At 39.1% G+C, this 24,467-nt stretch overlaps 1 protein-coding gene across 2 annotated transcripts in view; it reads right to left on the reverse strand.

Moving 5' to 3' along the window:
* The window catches only part of BRCA1 (breast cancer 1, early onset), a 74,367-nt gene that overhangs the window by 46,410 nt on the left and 3,490 nt on the right, over positions 1-24,467 (reverse strand). For both annotated transcript variants that reach the window (XM_006832701.1, XM_006832700.1), the window contains exons 2-8: positions 13,680-13,733; positions 8,248-8,325; positions 7,500-7,588; positions 6,838-6,977; positions 4,955-5,060; positions 3,704-3,749; positions 763-839 (exon numbers count right to left, since the gene is read on the reverse strand). In XM_006832701.1, coding sequence (XP_006832764.1) covers positions 763-839; positions 3,704-3,749; positions 4,955-5,060; positions 6,838-6,977; positions 7,500-7,588; positions 8,248-8,325; positions 13,680-13,733 — 590 coding nt within the window. The remainder of the gene's footprint in view (positions 1-762; positions 840-3,703; positions 3,750-4,954; positions 5,061-6,837; positions 6,978-7,499; positions 7,589-8,247; positions 8,326-13,679; positions 13,734-24,467) is intronic.

The raw sequence follows: 24,467 nt of genomic DNA on the forward strand, positions 1-24,467 counted from the left end.
CTCACCAGCTGCTTCTTGGAAATCCTATACAGAGTCAGTATGAATCAGAACCAACTTGATGGTACTTAACAACAACCACCTTTTAAACTACCAAGGACACCGAAGATGCAGTCCATAACCTTTCATCTAATTGCTACTTATCTAGGCTTTCATAATTCCAGCTAAGATAATTGATTTTTTAATTTCAGAATATTCTCTTCTTATAAACCACACCTATTCCTCTGACCTCTAAGAGTGAATTAAAAGCAGACTGTGTACACACCAGACACCCAGTACTCATTTCTTCAGACTCATATTTCCATATATTTCCCAGTAAGCAAAAGATAAAAAACACATACATCGGTTAAAAGGAAAGGGCAACAGCCACAGTTACATAGGGTACTATAATCTAGCACCCTGAAATATGTGTCAGGATGTACCATAACAGCTGAGAATAAACGATATTCTAACTTTGACCAGTGATGCTGTGAATTACTACTATAATCTAGCACCCTGAAATATGTGTCAGGATGTACCATAACAGCTGAGAATAAACGATATTCTAACTTTGACCAGTGATGCTGTGAATTACTACTATAATCTAGCACCCTGAAATATGTGTCAGGATGTACCATAACAGCTGAGAATAAACGATATTCTAACTTTGACCAGTGATGCTGTGAATTACTAGCGTCCCAAATAGTCTTCAGAATAATCTGACTATAGGGCTGCATCTACCCATTTTCCTTCAGTGCCTATTAAGTTGGGGAGACTTGCCATTACTCTTCTTTGCAGGATCCAAACTTGCTTCAGCGCTGTCTCCTTGTGGGTTGATTTGTAACAAGCCTTGGTCTACCACACTATAGGGAAAAGATACAGCTCTAATGAGAAAAACTAGTTGTAATCTTAGAGAATTGTCAAAAGAAGATCAAATATTTTAGCTCCTCTAAGTATGGCTACAGTAAGCCAACCAAACTGATTCATTCTTTAAAATCGGTTCTCTCCTTTAATAACTTCTGATTGGAAGAGTCCTGGTGTGACACTGTAGAATACGCACTGGACTGCTAACTGCATGGTCTATAGTTCAAACCCACCAGTCGCTCCTTGGAAACACTATACAGGGTCACTCTGAATCAGAACCGACACAATGGCATTTAACAACGAAACAATGGAAAGGAAACAGAGATGAGGACACACAGTCAGAAAAAGTAGAGCAGTACTGTAGAACTGTGATCTTTGGATATGCAAATGAGAACCAAAATTTAAAAGCCAAAAGGTAATTTTAAAACGTCATCTAAGGTCATCTAAGGACAAGCCGGGGCAAGATGGCAAGTTGGCAGATGCACGGAGCCACTGTCCCTCTGCAAAGACAAGGGAGGCCAAGTGAAACAAATACAGATGGTGAATCTGGAACCTTGAGCATCAGGGGATAGGACAGAGAGGTGGACTGAGTGCCTGCTGGAAGAGGAAGCCGAACAGGTGCAGCCAGAGAGAAGAAAAATGGACTAACTGTGGGCTGGTGTGGAGCGGTGCGGCCTTCTCAGGGTTTTGTGAGTGGCTGTGAATAGAACGGCCTGCAGACAGACACAGGACAGCGGGAGGGTGATGGCAAGGTGGTAGTTTTTCCGTGTTCCCGTGCCTTCCTGATAGCCTGACGCAGTCCCCGCCCTCACCAACCTACCAGTGGCACCCCCTTTTATTCAGCCTCTGCTCTTCCTGAAGCTGGATGCCAGACATAGCATCTCCGCTTCTGCAGACGTGGGAACCCTCCCTGAACTATGTACACAAACAGTGAATAGAGAACTGTGCACATTTTGTGTCTCTACCACAGCCACCTGGAGACAGGTGGTAAGTGCCTGAGAACACACCAATATAAACCATCAGTCCAATATAAATATGACACTACAACATCTTGGAGAAAACAGACAGTTTCAGAAGAAACAAGACAAAGTGCCTTAAACAAGTGACTAAAATACAGTGTCAGAAAATATGACACCAGAAATGGTATCTGAACTACCTGATAAAGAATTTAAAAGAATGCTAATAAGGCAATTTCAACATCTTGAAAAAATGATGGAGAAAACTGCACAAATCAAGGAATATATGGACAAAACCTTAGAAGAATTAGGGAAACTGATAGAATAGATGAGAAAATGGAAATCATACAAAAACAGCAATCAGAAAGCTGGAAGATTAATACTAAGACTTCAGGAATAGATAAAACGCACTGAAAGGGCAAAGATGTAGAAACTGAAGCAAGGGAAGGCAGAATTACTGAGCTTGAAGAAAAATCTCTCAATATTCACCTGTTAGAGGAACAATCAGGAAAAAAAGAACAAAAAATCTGAAGAAAGTGTAAGATTTATGTGGAATAATATCAAAAGGAATAACTTATGCATAATTGAAACAATAGGAAGAAACACAAAAAAAAATTCATACAGAATACTGTCCAAGAGTTGTTGAAAGAAAACTTCCCTAAAATCATGAAAGATGAGAAGATAGCCATTGAAGAAATTAAATGAATTCCAAATAGGATAGACTCCAAAAAAAAAATTACCAAGAAATAATATAATCAAACTTTTCAAAATCAAAGACAAGGGAATAATCCTGATAACAGTACAGGAAAAACAAAAAGTTACCTACAAAGGAGAATTAATAAGACTTAACTCTGGTGTCTCAGCAGAAACCATGCAGGCAAGAAGACAATGGAACGAACCTAACACTAAACGAAGTCCTAGACCTAGCCAGTTTTACCCCTAAAACCCCAAATCCTCACTCCTATCTACCCCACAAAACTCTTAAAAGTATATCGTGATAAAAGGTATATTTTAATGAGCAGATATATAAACAAAGGGAGCACTGGAGCACAAGAGGAAATAAGCTTGTGCGAATGAGAATAAACCACACAGCTGTTGTGAAGTGCCATCGAGTTAGCTCCGACCCATAGTGACCCTGTATAGGGTTTCCGAGGAACAGCTGGTGAACTTGAACTGCTGACCTTGCAGTTCAAATGGCTTTGCAGTCTGGTGCATTAACCCACAGCCGCTACACCAGGACTCCAAACCATGCAGTTACCCCCGCAAAACACAAAGATCACTATACCATTTCCCGCACTTCTTTTCAAGCTAAACAAACGCCCCCAAAACAAAAAGTAAACTTCCTCCCAATTGTGAGATAAGGGAAAAGGCATTTGCAAACAAAAACTGATAGGCAATGATACATCATAGTTTAGACCAGCTATTGCAAATCTTAGACAAGGTCGAGCAGTGATTCCTAAGAAAAGCCATGTCCTCATGCCTTCCTGATAGCCTGACGCAGTCCCCACCCTCACCAGCAGGTAACCCAGTGGGGGCTGCTTGCAGATTAATGTCTAAATTATACGGACAAAGTTTGGAGGAGAAGTAGAATTAAGGAGGAAAGAAAGAAGAGTTGAAATTGCAAATTTTCATCAGCCACAATTGTCAATACAAGTGTATGTGGCGCACAAAGCTAGCCAACAAGTACCTGCTAGAAGTCAGTCTGCAGAGTTCTCCTGTTCTTTGAAATGCCTTTGGGCATTATTAATAAAGCAACACACAAAAAGGTATTTCTTCTGCTCTCAAATGATTCAAAAGATTAAAATAGATAATTTCTAAGGTTTCTTATAATGCCTTGATTCCAGTCCTTAATACATAGCTTCACATGAAAATACCAGCTTCACAAAGGCTCTTTATTTTTGACTCACCTGTAGTAACTTGCTTTATTAACGGTCTCTTCAGAAGAATCAGATCCTAAAAATTTCCCCAAACACCCCCCACAACAAATCAGTAAGAGGTTTTTTTTTATTGGAAGGGTGAAATGAAGAAAAACAAATGTGCTACAAAACAGATACTCATTCACTAAAAAAATATTTTCTAAGTATCATTATGTGGAAGGCACAGAAAAAGATGTCCGGCAATAAAGCAAAGGAGTATTGGTGTTGCGCTTAGAATAAGCACTAGACTGCAAAACGCAAGGTCAGCAGTTCAAACCTGCCAATTGCTCCTCAGAAACCCTACACAGGCTTAACAACAACAAAGAGAAGTAATCGAAAGCACTGTTCTGAAGTCAGACTTCCTAGGTTCAAATCTTGGCTCTTTACTCCCTTGGCAAAACTTCTTCACTTTTTTGTGCATCACTTCCTCATTTTTTCATATGAGTATAATACAGCAACAACCATAAGCAATTACATACCATCAATAATAAAATACTAATTCTGAAGATGTTAAAATGTGAAAAATGTTAAAATGTCATGCATGTGTATCATTGAGCTACCCAAGTCAAACACCCAGTAAGTATTCCTAAATGTTAGCTGGTGTGATTATTTTCATTACACAACACCTGTTATCCAGAAACTTACTGTGTTAAGATGGGAGAAAGACATGTAGACAAATTAAACCAAATCTGCTCAGTACTACAGTAAACATACAGTAGGGCAGTTTGAGAGCTGAAAGGAACCCAGGTTTTCCAAATTTAAATATGTTAAAAAAATAACACAATTAGACAGACCTATTTGAACTGTGAGTTCAGTTCTTCTAAAAAGGCTTTCTCCTCTAGTATAATTTATATTTGATACCTCCAGATGCCTCAACACCCCATATTTCCAAAGTGTATTTACACTGGACTCCTGGTGTAGAGCTGTAGGATCATACTGGACTGAAAACCACAAGGTTGGCAGTTCAATCCCACCATCTGCTCTTTGGAAACCCTGTACAGAGTTGCTATGAGTAGGAATCGACTCCACAGCACTTAACACGTAACCAAATATCTTTTGCTTCCACTAAAAAGTAAGGCACTTCAAGATGGGCGATGCATCTTTTGCATTACCTATAGGACTTGTGAAATTATTTTGTTTTCTAATCTCTCTGTTACATGAATAAATCATGACCAAAGTTTTTGTTAAGACGGGAAGACAAGAAAATCAGCAACGATTACTTTAAACTCACAAAATTCTTACCCAATTCAATGTAGACAGACTTATTGTGCAGCTGCTTTTGCTGCTTCGTCCTCAGAGATGTTACAATTCCAAAGTTAGAGAGCTGCACATTACAACTGGTTTCCTGCTAAGTACAACAGTAAAGAAAAGTGAGCTAATTTTTGTCCAGTTGTGTGCTTTTTTCCCCAAAGGGAAGCTTGAAGCCATGGACAAAACAGATCAGCAAAGATCAATTATTTAAAATTTCTATGACACCTTGCAGTGCAGTGAATTACTTCATAGGGCTCTTTTGTCCATGGTCTTTGTAATTCCCACGAACCAATGTTTTTGCTCTGCTGGGTCTGAGTAACATAAGATGGGAGAAGATGCTGATAAGATTATATGATTGTAAAAACGTGGGACTCAGACACGTATAAAATGAGCCATCTGAGAAGTAGGAGTGGAGGATCTCACTACTTCAAAGAAAGAACCAGGAGACGACTGTGTCCTTTGGATTCAGATTCCCTGAGCATTGAACCTCCTTGACCCAGAGACAAAAAGCTGACACTGGAGGAGTAATGGAGGAATAGCAGAGAAGCAGTCACAGCAGAACCAAGAGCCAGAGTACCAGTCAGGGCAGTGGACATCCCAGTCCATGGAGCAAGTAAAGCTGAGTGCCTATGGGCAGGAGGCTAACTGTGAACTGTGGAGTGGGGTGCCTCCAGACACTTAATCTGGGAGCTAGGTGTGTAGGCTCACAGCTGAGCACCTCTGGACTGAGGCTTTATTAGCAGCCCTAAAAGAGCTTTGTAACACTGCTGGAGCAGGGCAGAGGCAAGGCCAAGGGCTAGAGAAAAGGCCTGCCCGTGGGCATGGCAGAGGAGACGCTATACTGAGTGGAAGAACTGTGCATCTTTGGTCCTGCCTTATAACCTGTTAACTTTCCAAATAAGCCCCATAACTGTGAGTATTGTCTATGAGTTCTGTGTGGTCACTACAATGAATTATCAAACCCTGCTGTGAAGTAGCGTGCTGTAGGAGTCATGACTGATGCTATATTTTGGACACCTGATAAAGAGGCCTGGCAAATGACACACCAAAATGTCTGGGTTACTTGCGATTTAAACACTTTTTGCTCTCTCTGTTGTTTTAAAATGTTCTAACCTCAATATATATTTGTGTAAGTTTTTTTTTAAATATAAGGAAAACATCTACTGAAGCTAGTAGTGTGGGAAGAAAATGAGATTCATTTAGCACACATTTCTGATTATATCTTGTAGCTAGGCTGGCAACTAAGATAAAATAAATGTTTATAAAGGGTGAATGAATACAGCAAAAATCTTACATTCTTAAGCACATTTAGTAAGAGAAAGATTTAAAAGCCCAACAGTACTTTGATGGAACTTTCTTTTTTTCTCTTAGCCTTTCTGTAGAAGCTGAAAAATGAATGCTGGTATTAAGATCTCCATTATACAAGTAACAACAGAGTAAAGTGTTACATTTTTCTTTGACAATTATACCTTTTAGGCTGAAGTAATTTTCAAATGTCAGAAGCAGATTTTTTTCCCCCCAAGGCACTTTTCAGCAGAAATAAAACAGAAGGTATCTCCTCATGCCTGAAGAATTGCCATAAGATGGTTATTTTACAAACACCAGGAACCTTATGGCTCTTTTAGACAAGCAACTGAGCAGGTAAAACACTAAAGCAGGAACATGGTCTCTTGGCCCTAGGTCTCTCTTGGCCACACTAGGTATACCAACCTTCCCTGAACTCTTCTAACTTGACTGACTAGAACACTTGTTCACACACTTACTTTACCATCTTCTTTCCTGACTTTTATGTACGTCACTGAGCATCTAGAACATTCACTAACTCACAATGCTCAATAAAGAATTGTTGCCAGAATAAATGGAAGTGGCTTTACCAATGCAGGATTTTCAGTTCCACTTTGTCGCAGTCTTCTGGCACGATTTCGGTAGCCCGTACTTTGGATGATAGAAACGTCCTCCTTTACATGCTCAGGAGAGTTGTTTTCCTTTTTTGAAAATTGGTAACTATTTGCAACTGTTGAATTTTAAGAGAATGGATTATTTTTGTGGACAGAAAAAGAGTCATTTGTTATAATCAAGGAAACCAAGAAAAATTCTGTACATGCTGCTTGTTGTGTTCTGACAATACATTTAAGGTTCTATATAATTTTAAAATCAATACTAACAAATTTGCGTACTAAGACCCTATATCATTGACTCTGACATCAGCGATTATTATTTTCTGTGCCATTCAGAAAGAAAATACACTAAATTAAGCAATTACATACCATCAATAATAAAATACTAATTTTGAAGATGTTAAAATGTGAAAAACCTGCATCTTAGAATTGGTAAAATAAGGTATGAGATCAGTGGGTATGATTTTAAAAAACAGACTATAGTTTTAGAGCCATTGTCGGAGTTGGCACTTAGAACAAATAGAGCTAAAATTAATCTTAATCAAAAGGTCTTACCGATTCACAGAAAATGTGCAAACTTCTTGAGTTTTAGTGGACAGCCACTTGAGCACTGGCCTCTGGGACTATTCAACACTTACACTGTAATCCTGTGTCAAGTTCAAAAGCATGAATGATTTTCAACAGCTCTTCAACAAGTTGACTGAATCTTGTACTTTCTTGTAGGCTTCTGAAATTATATTATTTGACAAAAGTTATTATCAACTTTTTAAGGATACTGCACAAAAATCATACTATTCTTAACAGTGGAACACCACCTAACCCATTTCTGTTTCCTGGGAACTTCTATCAAAAAAAAGGATGATTACATTATTTTGGAAATACATAACAATGTCCAAAGAAAAATGTTAGCTTAGGAGAGCTGCAGAAAATCGAATTCCTTCTTTCTTTCCTTTATATATCTAAGTTTGTACCATGTACCAAACATAGCAAATACAGTGTTAACTTAGACAGATACTCTGACAGGAGGGACAGACAGTAAATGTGTATGTGTTTAGGGTTAGGTAAGAATAAATGCAAAAGAAAAATCAAAACAGCATCAGCAGACAGATTGGGGACAGGATGGCTGGCGCAGTCCTACTTTAGATAAGGCTGAAAGTTCTTGCACTATTCAGAAACATTAGAAAAAGGCAATAAATTGACAATACCTTTATAAGGCAGACACTTCAGAAAACTTTCCGGAAAATGGCTTTAGAAATCATTTACTCTGCCTGCTAAACATACTCATATATTTTTCTACTGATGGATCATTTAACAGGAACACAAGCTATATTAAAGGATTTCTACTTTTTCCAGTTGTTGCTTCCCATCACTACCCAAGTTATATACCTTTTGGTTATATCATTCTTACACAAAGGACACTGTGAAGGCCCTTTCCTCTGGTTGAGAAGTTTCAGCATACAAAATCTATAAATCATAAAGAAAGGAAAGAACAAAAGCAGTTACTTTCTTTCGTAGAGAGAATATTCAAAAGGCAAATAACCATGAAAAGATAATCTCACAGTTGCCTTTAAGAAGCCATTTTAAAGGTAACAACTGGTGTAATATACAACAAATGACTTTCTCTAATTATTTTTAGATGTTGCATAAGCAGAAAACCAACTACATAAGCAATGATCTATGAAATCAGAACTTAGATGCATATGGCTTACAGTTATGATCAAATAAAATGTATTATAAAGTTAATATGGCATATTTAATGATATATTCATAATTATTTCATGCTGTATAATCTGACATAAATGGTGAGTAACTCATATAAAATGATAATAATTACTTTAAAAACTCACTTCTTATAAAGCTAAAGTAATCAAGACCATATGAAACTGACATAAGGATAACAGTGATTAATGGAAGAGAAATTAGAGTCCAGAAGTTAAATCATAAATTGTCTATTGGGCAATGTTTAATTGATTTACCACAAGAATATCAAGACAACTAAATGGGGGGAAAAAATTATATTTTTAAGAATCTGTGCTAAGACAACCAGATATTCATATGCAAAAGAATAAAGTTAGCACTATTACCTCACCTAAAGATTAACTCAATTCACTAAAATTAACTCAAAAGGGATCACACGCCTAAATGTAAGAGCTTAAACTATAAATCTCGGATCCTGTGTTAGGCAATGGTTTCTTACATACGACACCAAAACCCAAGCAACAAAGAAAAAATTAAATGGAATTACATAAAAAGTAAAAGTTCTGCATTACAGAAAGAAAAGGGAAACATTCCACAGAATGGGAGAAAATAATCTGCAAATCATACACTCAGAATAAAAAAAGTCCAACATCATTAGTCATTAGGAAACGCAAATCAAAACCAGGATATCATTTCACACCCAAAAATGGAGTCCTGGTGTGGCGCTATGGGTTAATGCCATAAACTGCAAATCTGTTTGAACTGCAAGGTCGGTGGTTCAAGCTCACCAGCTGCTGCTTGAAAACTCTATCCAGGGTCGCTGTGGGTCGGAACAGACTCAATGGCACTTACCAAGAACAACACCACCCAAAAATAGTAGTCCTGGTGTGGCGCTGTGGGTTAATGCGCCAGACTGCAAAGCCATTTGAACTGCAGGGCCAGCAGTTCAAGCTCACTAGTCGCTCCTCAGAAACCCTATACAGAGTGGCTATGGGTCGGAACCGACTCGATGGTATACAACAACACCCAAAACTGTGGAGCCCTGGTAGTGTAGTGGGTTACACGTTGGGCTGCTAACCATAAAGTCAGCAGACCAAACCCACCAGCTGCTCCAAGGCTGTAGGTGTGGCTGCTTGTTCCCGTAAAGACTTACAGCCTCAGAAACCCTAAGAAGCAGTTTCTATTCTGTCCTATAGGGTCAACTGGATGCCCGGGGTTTTCGTTTGGGGTTTTACAAATTTACTATCACCAAGCTGATTCTAATTCAGTGATCTTAGAAGATAGAGTGAAACTGCTCCACAGTGTTGCCACATGTGGTAGATTGAATCGTGTCTCCCCAGATATGCGTTAACTTGTCTGTGTTGTAATTCTCAGTGGTTTCGCAGTTCTGTGATGACTGATCTGCTCTGCTCAGATGTAATGACCCTATGTGTTGTAAATCTTCACTCTATGGTGTTAATGAGGCCAGATACAATCTATGGGATTAGGTTGTATCTTGAGTCAACCTCTTTTGAAATATAAAAAGAGACTAAACAAGGAAGCAGAGTTCAGAGGGACCTACTACCACCAAGAAAGAAGAGGCGAGAGTAGAGTGCATCCTCTGGACCTGTGGTCCCGGTGCTGTGAAGCTCCTAGATCCATAGGAAGACTGATGCCAGACCCATGGAGCTCTCCAAGGAATGCTGGACCTACAGATGCTGAAAGGAGCAAAGGACCAAGCTCTTCCTTCCCCTAGAAACAGCACTCTGATTTCGGACTTCATGCCTCTTAATCTGTGAGACAATTAGTTTCCGTTTATTGAAAGCGTCCACTTGTAGTAGTTTTGCTATAGCAGACACCAACCAAGGCAGGACCAGACAGTATTCCATTCTGCTGTACATAGGGTCACTGTGAATCATAATCAACGCAAAGGGACCTAACTAGTCTTTACCAAAGTAGACTGGCACAGGTTTCCTCTACAGAGTGGTTAGTGGATTAGAACCACTGACCTTTCATTTAACAGCTCAGGGCAACCAAGGCTCCTTTCACACTCACTAGGATGGCTACTGGAGTCCGAGGCCTGCTGTAGCATTGTAGGATAAGCACTCGGCTGCAAGGTCAGTTTGAATCACATGGTTGGCAGTTCAAACTCACCAACTGCTCCTCAGAAACTCTATTCAGGGTTGCTATGAGTCAGAACCGACTGGATGGCACTTAACAACAACAGCAACAAGGATGGCTATTTGGGGTCCTGGTGGCGCTATGGGTTAGAAGCTGGGTTGTTAACATCACAAAGTTGACAGTTCAAACCCACCAGCTCCTATGCTGGCAAGAGATGAGGCTGTCAACTCACATAAAGACTTATAGTCTCAGAGACCCTGTATTTTTATGAAGCAGAAGGGAATCCTGATGTGGCACTATAGGATAAACACCGGACTGCTAATCACAAGGTCAACCATTCAAACATACCAGCTGCTCCTTGGAAACCCTGTACAGGGTTGCTATGAGTAGGAACAGCCTCAATGCTACTTAACAACAGATCAGAAGACTTGATGGCAGGGGAGTTTTTAGGCTAGCCACAAGGAGCCCTGGTAGCGCAATGGATTATAAGGTGGGCTACTAACTGCAAGGCCAGCAGTTTGAATCTATGAGTCGCTCTATGGGAGAAAGATGAGGCTTTCTGCTCCCACAAAGATTTACAGCTTCAGAAACTCTATACAGGGTCACTAAGAGTCAGAACCAACTCAGTGGCACACAACCACAGACCACTACCAACCGCTCTGCAGGAGAAAGATGTGGCAGTCTGCTTCCCTAAAGATTTACAGCCTTGGAAATGCTAGGGGGCAGCTCTACTCTGCTCTCCAGCATTGCTAGGAGTAGGAATTGACTAAATGATAAAGGTGTGGCTGACATGTTGTTAAGTGCTGTAGAGTCAGTTCCAAATCACAGTGACCCTATATAGGGTTTCTGAGGCTAAAAATCTTTGCAGGAGCAAAAAAGCTTCCCATTTCTCTTGTTGAACAGCTGGTGGGCTTGAACCACCGACCTAGTGGTTCACAGCCTAGTGCTTATCGTACCAAACCACCGTGCTCCCATTGGTTGGGTTAGCATGGCTATAATCAAAAAGACAGGTAAGAACAACTGTTGGAGAGGATGTGGAGAATCTTCCTTCATTGCTGCTGGGATTATAAAACGGTACAGACACTTTGGAGAACACCTTGGCAGTTCCTCAACATGTTTAAACATAAAGCTACCATTCTTGTTGTTAAGTGCCAGTGAGTCAGTTTCAACTCAGTGACCCTTTTAAGGTTTCTAAAAAGTGGCTGGTGGATTTGAACCACCAACCTTGCAGTTAGCAGTCAAGTGATTATCCTATAGCACCACACCAGGACTCTTCATTCTTAAGAGAAACGAAGACATATGTATACACAAATATTTATATAAGAATGTTTATAGCAACATTATTCATAATAGCTAAAAAGAAATAATCAAAATGTTCATTAACTGATAGATGCATAAGAAAAATGTGATATTCATACAATAAAATATTTAGCCATAAAAAAAGAATGAAGTACTGATACATACTATAACATGTTGTTGCTATTGTTATGTGCTGTGGAGTCGGTTCCGATTCATAGCGACCCTGTACAGGGTTTCCGAGGCTGTAAATCTTTACAGGAGCAGAAAGCCTCATCTTTCTCCCGTGGAACAGCTGGTAGTTTCAAACTGCTGACCCTGAGGTTCGCAGCCTGATTAGTAACCATTACGCTACCAGAGCTCCTTAACTACAGCATGTATGAATCTTGAAAGCATATTCCACAAAAGAAGCCACCAACCAAAGGTCACCTTTTACAGGAAATGTCCAGAACAGGGAAATTCAGAGACAGAAAGTAGATTAGTTAGACTGGGGGATGAGAGCTGGCAGTGGGAAGTAGTTGCTAATGGAGTTTCTTTTTGGGGTGATGAAAATATTCTAAACTTAAGACTGTGATAATGACTGCATAATTGTCAGTATGCTAAAACACACAAACGGAATTGTGTATTGTAACTGGGTGAATTTTATGGTATGTGAATTATATCTCAATAACAAAATGTTTAAAAAACAAAACCAACTCAGTTCATTTTGCCTAGCATTGAAAAGATGCTCACTTCTCAGGAACTAAGAAGGGTCTGGCTTTTTTGGGACTCTTGGGCTTTTTGAAAGGGGCCCTGACCGTGCAGTGGTTAAGGGCTCGACTGCTAACCAAAAGACAGGCTGTTGAACCGAGTCGCTGCTCTGCAGAAGACAGATGTGGCAAGTCTACTTCCCCAAACATTGACAGTCTTGGCAACCATCTGGGCAGCTCCACTGTTCTGAAGGGTCACTATGAGAAGGAATGGACTTGGGTTGGGCTTTGGGAAAGGCTCTGGACATAAAGCAACTTGTTGGTTGTCTCAGACCACCCAGCAATAAATGAATGTCTAAGAAGACTTAAAGAACACATATAACATATCCTGATGGGTTAAAATCCTTTATAAACAAAGGAAAATACTGCTCCTAATGAAAAAACAAACATAGGTTTTAATTCAAGAATTCTTAGCTTGGTCTTCATGAATTTCCTAAAATCATAGTCAATTTTAAACTCAATTACATTAAAAGCTCCGGGCGTGGAATAGAAGTAAATGCACTTGTATTACACCCCCTGGTGTGCTACTAAGCTCATGTACAGGATTCTCTTTTTTCAATTTAAAAACAAACAAACAAACAAAAACACTTAACAAGAAATTAGTATTCAGGGGTAGATCCTAGTTCAACTTTAGGGAAAGACAGCCCCCTGTCCCATGAAATTACCTACCCTATTTTTTCTGAAATTCTATCAAGAAACAAAGATTATCATTTGAAACAGCAAAATTCTTAAATATATAAATGTAACTTTAATCACTCATATGAATGAATATCAAACTAAATATAAACTGACATCAGTTCTTTTTCTATCTTTACAGAGGTTATAAGGCAAGAAAACAACAAACCTTGAAGGGGAAAAGCAGGAAATAGGGAAGTGAACAAAAAGAAGATATTTCTTCTTAATTGAAGTTAAAGCTTCTATAAAGTTAGATGCTTTTTTTTAAATGAAGGAGTCATGTGAAACATTCACACTTACTTGCAAAATATATGGTCACATTTTGTGGAAACAGGCTCTTTGATTAACTCCAGACTAGAAAGGTAAGGAGAAAAAAACAAAACAAAAAGAAACGAATAATAAGTGAGGCTTAATAGTTTATTTAAAGATAAACATACACTTCAAGCTGCTTTATAACTGAATCAAGGTAAGACTTTAAGTTCAAGGCTGATTGAATAAATACATATTAAATACGTACAGAACTTGGTAACAAGAAAACAGCAGTGACTATGATCCTTATTCACTGAACTTGAAGACATCAAAATAGAATTACTGTGATCTCTCCAATACTCTCCATTTAGTTTAGTTCAACAATCTTTACAGGTACAGTTTAATGATATTAAATGCACGACTGTGTTTTTTACTTTTAACTTCTTAATAGAAAAGTTTTAAACATTTACACAATAAGATAGTAAATGAACTCAGGTACCATTGCTCAGCTTCAATCATCAATTTATGGTCAATTTTCATTCATCTATATCTACTCTCCCATTCCAGATTATTTAAAAATCCCAGTCATCATATATCATTTCATTTGTAAATCGTTTATACATTTAAAAGATATTCTTTTTAGCATGACTGTTAAGCCATTACTATTCTTTTAAAAATGAGGCTTCAGTAAAATCATCTAATATACAGTTAATCAATGCTCTAATTTCTCATTGCCTCTTCACATTTGGATAGTTTGTTGTTGTTGTTGTTAAGTGCTGTTGAATCGGTACCAACATGGCGACCCTGTATAGGGTTTCTGAAGAGCGGCTGGTGAGCTTGAACTACCTACCTTGCAGTCTAAACCGACTTTGCAGTCCAGAGCATTAGCCCATAGTGCCACACCAGGACTCCCCAAATAAGGCATACACATTGCATTTGGTTGATATCAATATGTCTAAGTCACTTTAAATCTATAGATTAGCCTTCCTTTTCCCCACTTGTCATTTATTTTTAAAACTTGGTCATTTGATTTGTAGAATTTTCTGGATTCTGAATTTTGTGAACAATAACTCCACAGTAGGAGTCCTGGATAGTGAAATTGATGAAGTGCTCTGCTCCTAATGGAAAGGCTGGTGATTCTAACCCATCCAGAAGAGGTACCTTGGAAGACAGGCCTGATAATTAATCTGCTTCCAAAAAGTTAGACTGAGAAACACAATGGAGCAGTTCTACTCTGCACATGAAGTCACCAGAATCAGAATCAACTTGACAACAACTACCAATGAACACAACAACCTAGTAGTGTGATTTGACACGCTCCTCCAGACTACAATGTTCAGTATGAGCTGTACCTCAATGTAAAGACAACAAAAATCCTCACAACTGGACCAATAAATAAGATAATGATAAATGGAGGGATGACTGAAGTTGTCAAAGACTTCATTTTGCTCAAATCCACTATCAACATATGAATGTTCCATGAGGAGGCAGCAGTCGAGAAATCAAATGACATTTTGTATAGGCAAATCTGTTGTACAAGACCTCTTTAATGTGTTCACAAGTAAAGATATCAGTTTCAGGACCTGAGCCAAGTAATAGAATGTTCCATCACCTCATAAGCATGTGAAAGTTAGACAATGAATAAGGATGACCATAGAAGAATCGAATCATTTGAGTAATGGTGTTGGAAAGAATTTTTAAAGTATCATGGACTGTCAAAACAACAAACAAATCTGTGTAGGAAGAAATGTATCCAGAATGCTCCTTAGATGAGATTTCATCTCTTATACTTTGGACATATTATCAGGAAGGACCATTCCCTGGAGAAGGACATCATGCTTGGTAAAGTAGAGGGTTAGCAAGAAAGAGGAAGACCCCCCCAACGAGATGGATTGACAAAGAATTGGATAGTATTTTGTTCTGTCGTGCATAGGGTCACTGTGAGTCGGAACCGACTCCATGGCAACTAATTAGCAACCAACCAATCTCTTATTTATTCCCTGTATACTGTTGTTGTTGTTGTTAAGTGCTGTCGAGTCGATTCTGACCCATAGTGACCCTGTATAGGGTTTCCGAGGAGCAGCTGGTGAGCTTGAACTGCAAACATTGCAGTTCAAACGGCTTTGCAGTCTGGCGCATTAACCCACAGCGCCACACCAGGGCCCCCTGTATACTAGATCCCCCCAAACCAAAACCCACTGCCTTAAGTCAAATCTGACTCATAGTAACAACCCTGTAAAGGATTTTCTAAGACTCTAAATCTTAGGGAAACATTTAGCCTTATCTTTCTCCCACAGAATAGCTAGTGCATTTAAACCACCAACTTTGCAGTTAGTAGCTCAATGTGTAACCCACAGCCCCAGGAGGGCTCTTTGTATGCTAGACAAGGCTTGATCAAATTCAGGTTCTATTTTTTTTTTTTTACAAAAACACCATGTATTTTTATTGCACCATTTTAGGAGGTACATGCTGTTTGCCTTGTGATTACTTTGCAAAAACAAAGTAATAGAAATTATCGAAAATAATAAAACTTATAAAAGTATGAACATTTTGAGAAAGGAAAATACCACATTTCCATCTATAAAGTTACCATCCTTGCTTGTCCATCCACAAAACCTCCAGGCCTTTTCTGATTCATTCATTTGCTCATTTAAAAAGTATTTATTGAGATTCCGTTATTATATGTTGGTCCTATTGTTGGGGGCTAGAATTATGGCAGTGAATACAACTAAGTCTGCCTTCATAGAGTTTACATTCTAGTTTGACAGACAGTTGATAGAAAAATAAAGAGAGATGGGAATAAGTGCTAAAGAGAAAGCAGAGAAAGGGGGACTGAGAAGGCAGTGTGGGTAGGGTGATAAGGAAAGGCCTCACTGAGGTGACCCTGGAGGACAGAATACAAGAAAATAAGCCCTGCAACATTTAGGGAAAGAACATTCTAGTTCAAGCAGAGAAAGCAAAGATTCTGAGCAGGACTATGCATCTGAGAAATAGCAAGTAAACCAGGGTCTAGGATGCAATGAACAAGTGGAAAAGTAGGAGATGAGGCCAGAGAGGTGGCTGGGGGCCTACGTAGATAGGAGCCTGTACGCCATTGGAAGTCTAGCTTTGATTTTTATTTTTTTAAAGCTTTTATTGTGAATTGAGTGATAGTTTACATTGGAGAACATCGGTTTTGCATTCATCCTATCGCATTTTGTTTCATGGCAATGATTACAATCCCCTCCATATATCGTCATTTAACAGTATTTGCTTCTATTTCCTGTTTGTTGTTGTTGTTGTTGTTTTTTGATGTATACAAAAACACTCAGGAATGTATCATCATTTAAACAACCAAAGGGTACATTCTGCAAGCCAGCCTCCTGACTGCCAGCACACAGCCTTTCTCTTTCCATGAGTCCAGAGACCCCAACCCAGCTGCTCTATATCTCCATGCCATCACCTCTGCCTCCATCTCTGGTGTTGCTGCTAGCTTTATTTTTATTGAGTTTTATAAACTGACATTAAAGAATAGGCAATATGGTGGTAGTGGTTGTTAAGTGCCATCGAGTAGATTCTGATTCATAGGGACCCTGTATAGAGTTTCTGAGGCTATAAATGTTTACAGGAATAGAAATTATTATCTTTTTATGTACTGGAGAAGGCTTTGTGCTTAGCAATCTAGTACTTCTCCGACAGCGCTCCCAAAGGTAAGGTGGTAGGGGACAGGAATCTTACTCTCTTCATGAAATGTTTAACTTTTTTTGAAAAAGATCACAAGGAAAGGTGGGGACAATGGCTTCATTGTGAAGGATTTGGTAACACAACTCGTACAATCATGGGATTTCTGATATAGCACAGGATAACAAAAGGGAAAAACCCCCAAATCCACCAGACTGTAATACAGAAAGCTGGGGTTCTGCTGCCGTTCTCTTCTTTAATGAGCAGAGTGACCTTCTGGTTAAGCACTCTACCTGAACCTGTTGCCTCTTCTGTCACCTGTCCTACAGCTATCTCAGACTGTTCTGAGAACCAAGTTATAAGTTACTTGGGATAATACTTCACAATCAGATGTTCTGTAGAAATGTTAGTGTTATTATTTGGACCAAAGGTGATTTTGAAAAGAAACACCAACAAAGAACACTCTAGGTTGTTTCTAAGTCACCGTTTCTGTGATAAGCTATAATAGAAATTCTCAGTAAAAGAGAAATTGGATTTAGCTAGGGTACCAGATGGCTTTCATTCTCACCACTGACTCAGTTCTGAAATAATTATATTTCAGTATGGTAATTATAATCCAAGTTATACAAACATACTGTAAACATCAACTTTGAACAGATGAAAACTCCAATACATAAAAAGATAATGACTGCTGAAGGAAATGCCTGCAGAGGGGCTAGAAGTGAAAAAGAAAAAGAAAAATGTTCCTCATCTGGGAACTGATGAGAGCAAATGTTTACTATGAAAGTGATTCAAGTATACTAAATACTTCTCAAACCAGGCAATATGTTAGGCTTACTACGTATTTGCAGTTTGAGTTACTAACATGAATAAGTAAATGAAAAACGAAGGTTGGTTGTTGTTGTTGTTGTTGTTAGGTGTTGTTGAGTCAGTTCTGAGCCACAGCAGCTCTGTATAGGGTTTCTTTCGGTGACTGTGAATCTTTGTGGGAACAGAAAGCCTCATCTTTCTCCTGTGGAGTAGCTGGTGGGCTCCAACCACCGCAGTCCAGTGCTTATCCCACAGAACCACCACACTCCCCAAATTGGGATTTAGTAACTGCATAAACTACTAATAGTTATTGTTTAAAGATACAAAGGGTCAGTAACTGTTTCTAAATCAAAGACCCAGGCTAGGTTTGTGTAAAACAATCCACCAGGGTACATACATATTTTAGAAAATTCTTCTTAAAGTAAAAATTTTAATAAAGCCATGTAAAAAATATAGTAAAGAACAATCAATTATCAGAAATAATGGCCAAGGAATTTTAGGAGCCAGAAAAATTTGAACTCAAGACCTAAGAGTTAACAACTTACCCTCAAGCTATCACAAGCAATACTGTTTACAGTTACCAATGACGTAATTGAAAACTGTCCTGTTCTGGGCACTGTAAAAAAAAATGAAGTAGGTGTAATTCTAATCCTACATTTTCCCATTTAATTAAGTTTAAGGTTTAAAAGGTGGGTGCTGTAGGATCAGCACTGGACTGCCAAACACAAGGTCAGCAGTTGAAACCCACCAGTTGAAACCTCGGAAACCCTATACAGGGTTGCTATGAGTAGGAGCCGACTTGACAGCACTTAACAACAAGGTTTAAAAGGATCCCTAGGATATTGGTTTCCCTACGTACTATTATAAAATGGAGTCTTGGTGTGGCTTTGTGGGATAAAGCACTGGACTGCAAGATCAGTTTGAACCACAAGGTGAGTGGTTCAAACTCACCAGGAAACCCTCTGCAGGGTCACTATGAGTCAGAACTGACTTGATTACACCTAACAACAACTACTGAAAAATAGATATACGTGTGTGATAGAAATTAATATTGGGAATTATGATTATAGAGAGCTTGTAAGCCTATAACTGATTGGATTTGCTAAAGTTAGAATGTGCCCAGAAAAATTGGCTTCTTGTTAAGCCTTTGTAGAGTATGGGGCCTAAGATGCAATCCTGAGCCCCACCCACCCAGAACATTCTGAGGTGGAACATTTACATTTGAAAAGACATACAGACCAACCCAGAACTGCTAGAAGAACAGAAGATTCTTTCTGAAAGACCTGCAGAAAAAATTGGACCCTTTGGGTGTTTAAGTTTCAAGTAAACTGTTTGCTCTGGAGACACCAAGGCAAGAAAAGTCAACCGATCCGGGAAAATCCCCTTTTAGGACGGAAACTTAAAAGGGAGTCAGTGAGCCGTCACTGGTGCCCACCTGGGTCTACCTGTGAGTGGACGTGGGACAAATGCAACAATGAAGATTGGGCTGAGTTTGGACATGTTCCATTAACATCCATTGACCTCGAGATGAGATAGAGGAGAGGAAAGCCTGGCTGGTCTGACGTTTAGCGAGATGCGTGAACTCCTGAGCCCGGAATGCACTGACCTAGTCCCTAGGGGGCTATGGTTGAGAGTGAAGAGGCGAAACTTGAAGCTGGTACCCATTTGACTTAACTTAGATGGCTACGGCTGAGCTGAGCAGAAGTTGACCAGATGAAGATAAAGATGTCTGATACGGTGAGCAAGTGTCAAGTGCTACAGTTGGACAAACTGGATTTTTGCTTATGATGCAGTTGCTCAAAATTTCAACTGGAATGGAAGATTCTCCATATCAAGAAACATGGAGAACAAACAAGATGGCAGATCGGGTGGAAGTGCATAAGGAGCTCCGTCAGCAACAACACAGAATACAGGACCAAGCAGGTTCAGGGGATGGTCCCAGAACTCTAAACCACATATAAAGGAATATTTAGAAGGTTGGAAGGCTTACAGCTAGGGAAATTTATAGCAGAAGCAAGAAATCCTGTGCTTTCTAATTCAAGATGCTCAGCTGCTCCAGGAGCTGCCATCTTGGGTGAGACCACGTGGGGGAAGGATCAGAGCAGCCACGGACAACGCCTGACAGAATCACAGAGATAAAGGTGTGGACATTCCTTTCTTTTGGTATCTGTTCACTGGTCCCTTGCTAACTGTGCATCTCCATTCTGGTGACTATAGGGGTGCCTGAGCTAGTGGACACCCCAGCTTCACCCTCGGAGGGGTCTACTACACATGCGCACAGAACTTCTTGAAATTTAAAGAGACAGTTTCCACTTAAAACCAAACAACTGGCTCTGAACTATTTGTAATTAGAAAAAAGTCCTGAACGGGGATTGTGGAGCAGGACAGGCAGACAAAAAAGGAAATAGGCTGATATTTAAATCCTAAATTACATCAAAACTACCAACAATGTCATCTTGAAATTTCTCAAGAAGAGTTAAAAGGGAAGCCCATTTCCTTATAACATCTACCTGGAGGAAATTAGAAAGCATTAAAAAAAAAAATGCTTGCCTCCTCAGTGTACTAGATTGGTAGGGATGTGCAATTTAGACATTGGCTATCAAAAATTGGGGGGGGGCTATAAAAATAATGACATGAAGTGGCTGTCTTATTTTCTTTAATCGGTATGCTTCGTTTCAGAATGAGATGGTTAAGGTAGAATCCCCACTGAATAGTTTTTCTTTTCTCCAGATGGGTCTGATGACAGGGGTTGGAGATGATACGGACAGGATTTTATGATTCAGTTGTGAGTAACTGTTAACAGGACTAATTGTGATTGTCAAAACTGAAATTGTAGATATGTAACTAAAAGGTGGGGGAGTCCTGGTGTGGCTCAGTGGGTTAATGCGCCAGACTGCAAAGCCGTTTGAACTGCAAGGTTGGCAATTCAAGCTCACCAGCTGCTCCTCGGAAACCCTTCGACGGCACTTGACCTATATATGGGTCGGAACTGACTCGACCCGACCGACTCGACGGCACTTCACAACAACAACTAAAGGGTGGGAGTAGTTAATCTTTCACTTCAGAAACAGATGATCCTAGGACCATCAAGAAGGAAGAGCATGAGAGGAAAAGCAATGATAACAGAGGCAGAGGCAGAGGCGATGGCGTGGAGAGACACAGGAGACACAGCAGCCACAGGGTCTAGACCTATGGACTGAGTAGGGCTGAGTGCCTCCCAGCAGGAGGCTGATGAGCAGAATGTGCCCTTTGAACATTTAAATGAATGTCTGTTTTTTATTTCAAATACGTGTATCAAATATTTTTGCTTTGTTCACTTGTGAAATATAAGATGTAAATGGAGAACTACCAAGAGGAAGTAGGATTCAGCTGTTGCAGGGAGGGGATTGCAATCATTGAGATGAAACAAAGTGTATGATTTGTTGACTACAAAGCTGATGTTCTTGTCTGTAAACCTTCACTCAATTCACAATAAAACGTTGAAAAAAAAAAAAAAGGATCCCTAGGTAACCTGAGTGTTGCAAACATTTAAGAGCTCTGCCTAACCTACCTGGAGGCAGCTCGGAAGTTAGACCTAGTGATTTGCTTCCAAAATGTCACATCCTCCACAACCCTAAGGAGCAGTGCTACTCTGCACAGATGAGGTAGCCATGGGTTGGAATCAACTTGACAGGAAATAAAAACAAAGTTTTTAAATGGTCAGGATGAACAGCTTGGGTTTAAAAGCCTAAATCTATTTCTAGTCAAAAATGAGTAAAATCAATAAACTGGCAAACACACAATAGTTGACTGAAAACAAAAATCTAGTAATAACTTTCATTCTTGCATCTTTTAATTTTTATGTATCTGAGTTTTTTAATTTGTCAGAATGAGAAAGAACATTACATTTTTATGACTTGGTCCCATGGATATGTAAAATAAATGGACCCAAGTGCCACACTGAGATCACTCTGTGTAATCATCATGAGGATTCTGTACTAACTTGTGTTTTTCAAAAGCAATTTTTTCTCCAAATTATCATTTCCAGCTACCCTGACTCTGATGTTTCATAAATTAGGCTGTAAATCTCATTTAGCTTTTGTTTTTGTTTAGTTGAAATGTTAAGGGGCAAGGGAGAAGAGGGTTACTTATAAATCATTTCTGTCTGAAAACATAAAAACTTGCATTTTCCCTAATCTGACTTACTTGACTCCATATATGAAAAACAACTTTTGTGACACACAAAGGAAAATGTACCTAAATTCGCCGTCTTTTAAGAGTAGGTACAACTTGCCATTTTCTCCCCCTGAATTTTGTTATTGTTGAGAATATATACAGCAAAACATACAACAATTCAACAGTTTTGACATGTACAATTCAGTGTCATTGATGACATTCTTAGAGTTCATTAAGACATTCTTAGCCATTCTCCCTTTTTCTGAGTTGTTCCTCTCAGTAACATAAACACAATTCCCCTACGGTTCTTATGCAATCTTTTGATTTGCTGTTGTCAATTTGTTCACATATTCTTAAAACAGCAGAATGTTCATGGCATAACTTTTTTTTTTATTAGTCAAACTAAAGTATTTGGTTTTAAGAGGATTTTTGGGATACTTTTGGTTTAAAAGATGACCTTGGGGCAATAAATTCAGGGGTCCATCTACTTTCCATGGCTCTCAGAAAGTCTGGAGTCTATGAGAACTTGAAATTCAGCATTTTCCTCCTTCTGACCAGAATTTCTCTATGGAATCTTTGATCAAAATGTTCAGTAATGGCAGCTGGATACCACCCAGTTCAGGTCTCATAGCAAAGGAGGCAGGTTTTCATGGAGGCAATCAGTTACAACATTCCATATCCTCCTATTCTTAACTCTCCTTGCTCTGTTGCTCCAGGTGAGTAAAGACCAATTATTGCGTCTTAGATGGCTGCTTGCAGGCTTTTATGATCTCAGGCACTATGCAATGAACTAGGAGGTATTATTAGGCCAATTAATTGGGATGTCCTATGGAACTACGACACAGTAGAACTATGAACATAGGAATGATAGTAAGGATGGTACAGGATCTGACAGTGTTCTGCTTTATTGTACATAATAGGGTCACTGTGAGTTAAAACAGACTCAGCAGCACTTAATGACAAACCCCCAAACTATATGCCATGAGGTCTCAAGAGCTATTCTTGTTTTCCATTGTCAATTTATTTATCAAATACCACTAATCATCACATTTTAAAAAGTACTATACAATCAAAGAACTAATTAGCTTACTGTTTAAGTCAGCCAATGAATGTTGACTGAGTTAACTATTAAGTCCCAGGAACAGTTCTAACTACTGAAGACACAGAAGTAAATAAAAGAAAAACCGCTACCCTCATGGAGTTTATATGTCCTGTGGGAGTGAATCAACAACTCTGTGGCAATGGGATTTGTGAGGGTGGAGAAAAAAGATAAAAATTATATAGAATATCAAATAGTAAGTACAATGGAGAAAAATTAAGCAAGTAAGGGGATAAGGTCAGGGGTGCGGATGCTGCAATTTAAAATCAGGTTGTCTGAAAAAGCCTCTCTGAAAGGTGGGTATTTCAATCAAGATTTCAAGCCATGCAATTACCGGGGAAACTTTCTGGGGAGATAGAGATGTTTTATATCTTAATTGGTGTTTGGGTTACAACACTTAGCAAAATTCACTGACTTGCACAATAAAGTATGTAGATTTCACTATATGCAAATTATACCTCTGTTTTTTTTTTTAATTAACCAAATATTCTAAATCTATGATTCATTTTACAGATGAAGAGAAACAAAGGCCAACTCAAAGAGACAGAAATACTTGCTAAAGGACTTTGAGTATGTGTTTGTGAAAACATTTTTATTTTTTGGGGGGTGGGGGTATGTATGAGTAATGAGTTAGAGTGAGGCTAGCTCTAAGTCTTTGCTTAGCATTGTTAGGGTTATGGTTACGACTAGCATTAGTGGGGTTGAGCTAGGGCTTGGAGTAAGACTTGGCCTAGTTTTAGAGATGTAGTGGTGGCTGTGTGCCATGGAGTCGGCTCCGACTCATAGCGACCCTGTACAGGGTTTCTGAGGCTGTAAATCTTTATGGGAGAACTCCTCATCTTTCTCCTGCAGAACAGCTGGTAGTTTTGAACTGCTGACCTTGTGGTTCACAGCCCAATTTGTAACTGCTATGCTACCAGAGTAGCTAGGTTAATTTATTTTATTTTGAAATCAACTTGATTTCATCTTCAATTGGTAGTTCTAAAACCACATTGTCTCTTTTATTTTGTAGGGTTTTTTTGTTGCAAACAAAAATCTCTGGTTCTTAACTTTTAGTATTGTAGGTTTGTTTCACTTTGGATACTTTTGTATCTGGGTTGAGTTCTGGGTAATAT

The sequence above is a fragment of the Chrysochloris asiatica genome, unplaced genomic scaffold (genome assembly GCF_000296735.1).
Source record: "Chrysochloris asiatica unplaced genomic scaffold, ChrAsi1.0 scaffold00007, whole genome shotgun sequence".
Classification (NCBI taxonomy): Eukaryota; Metazoa; Chordata; class Mammalia; order Afrosoricida; family Chrysochloridae; genus Chrysochloris; species Chrysochloris asiatica.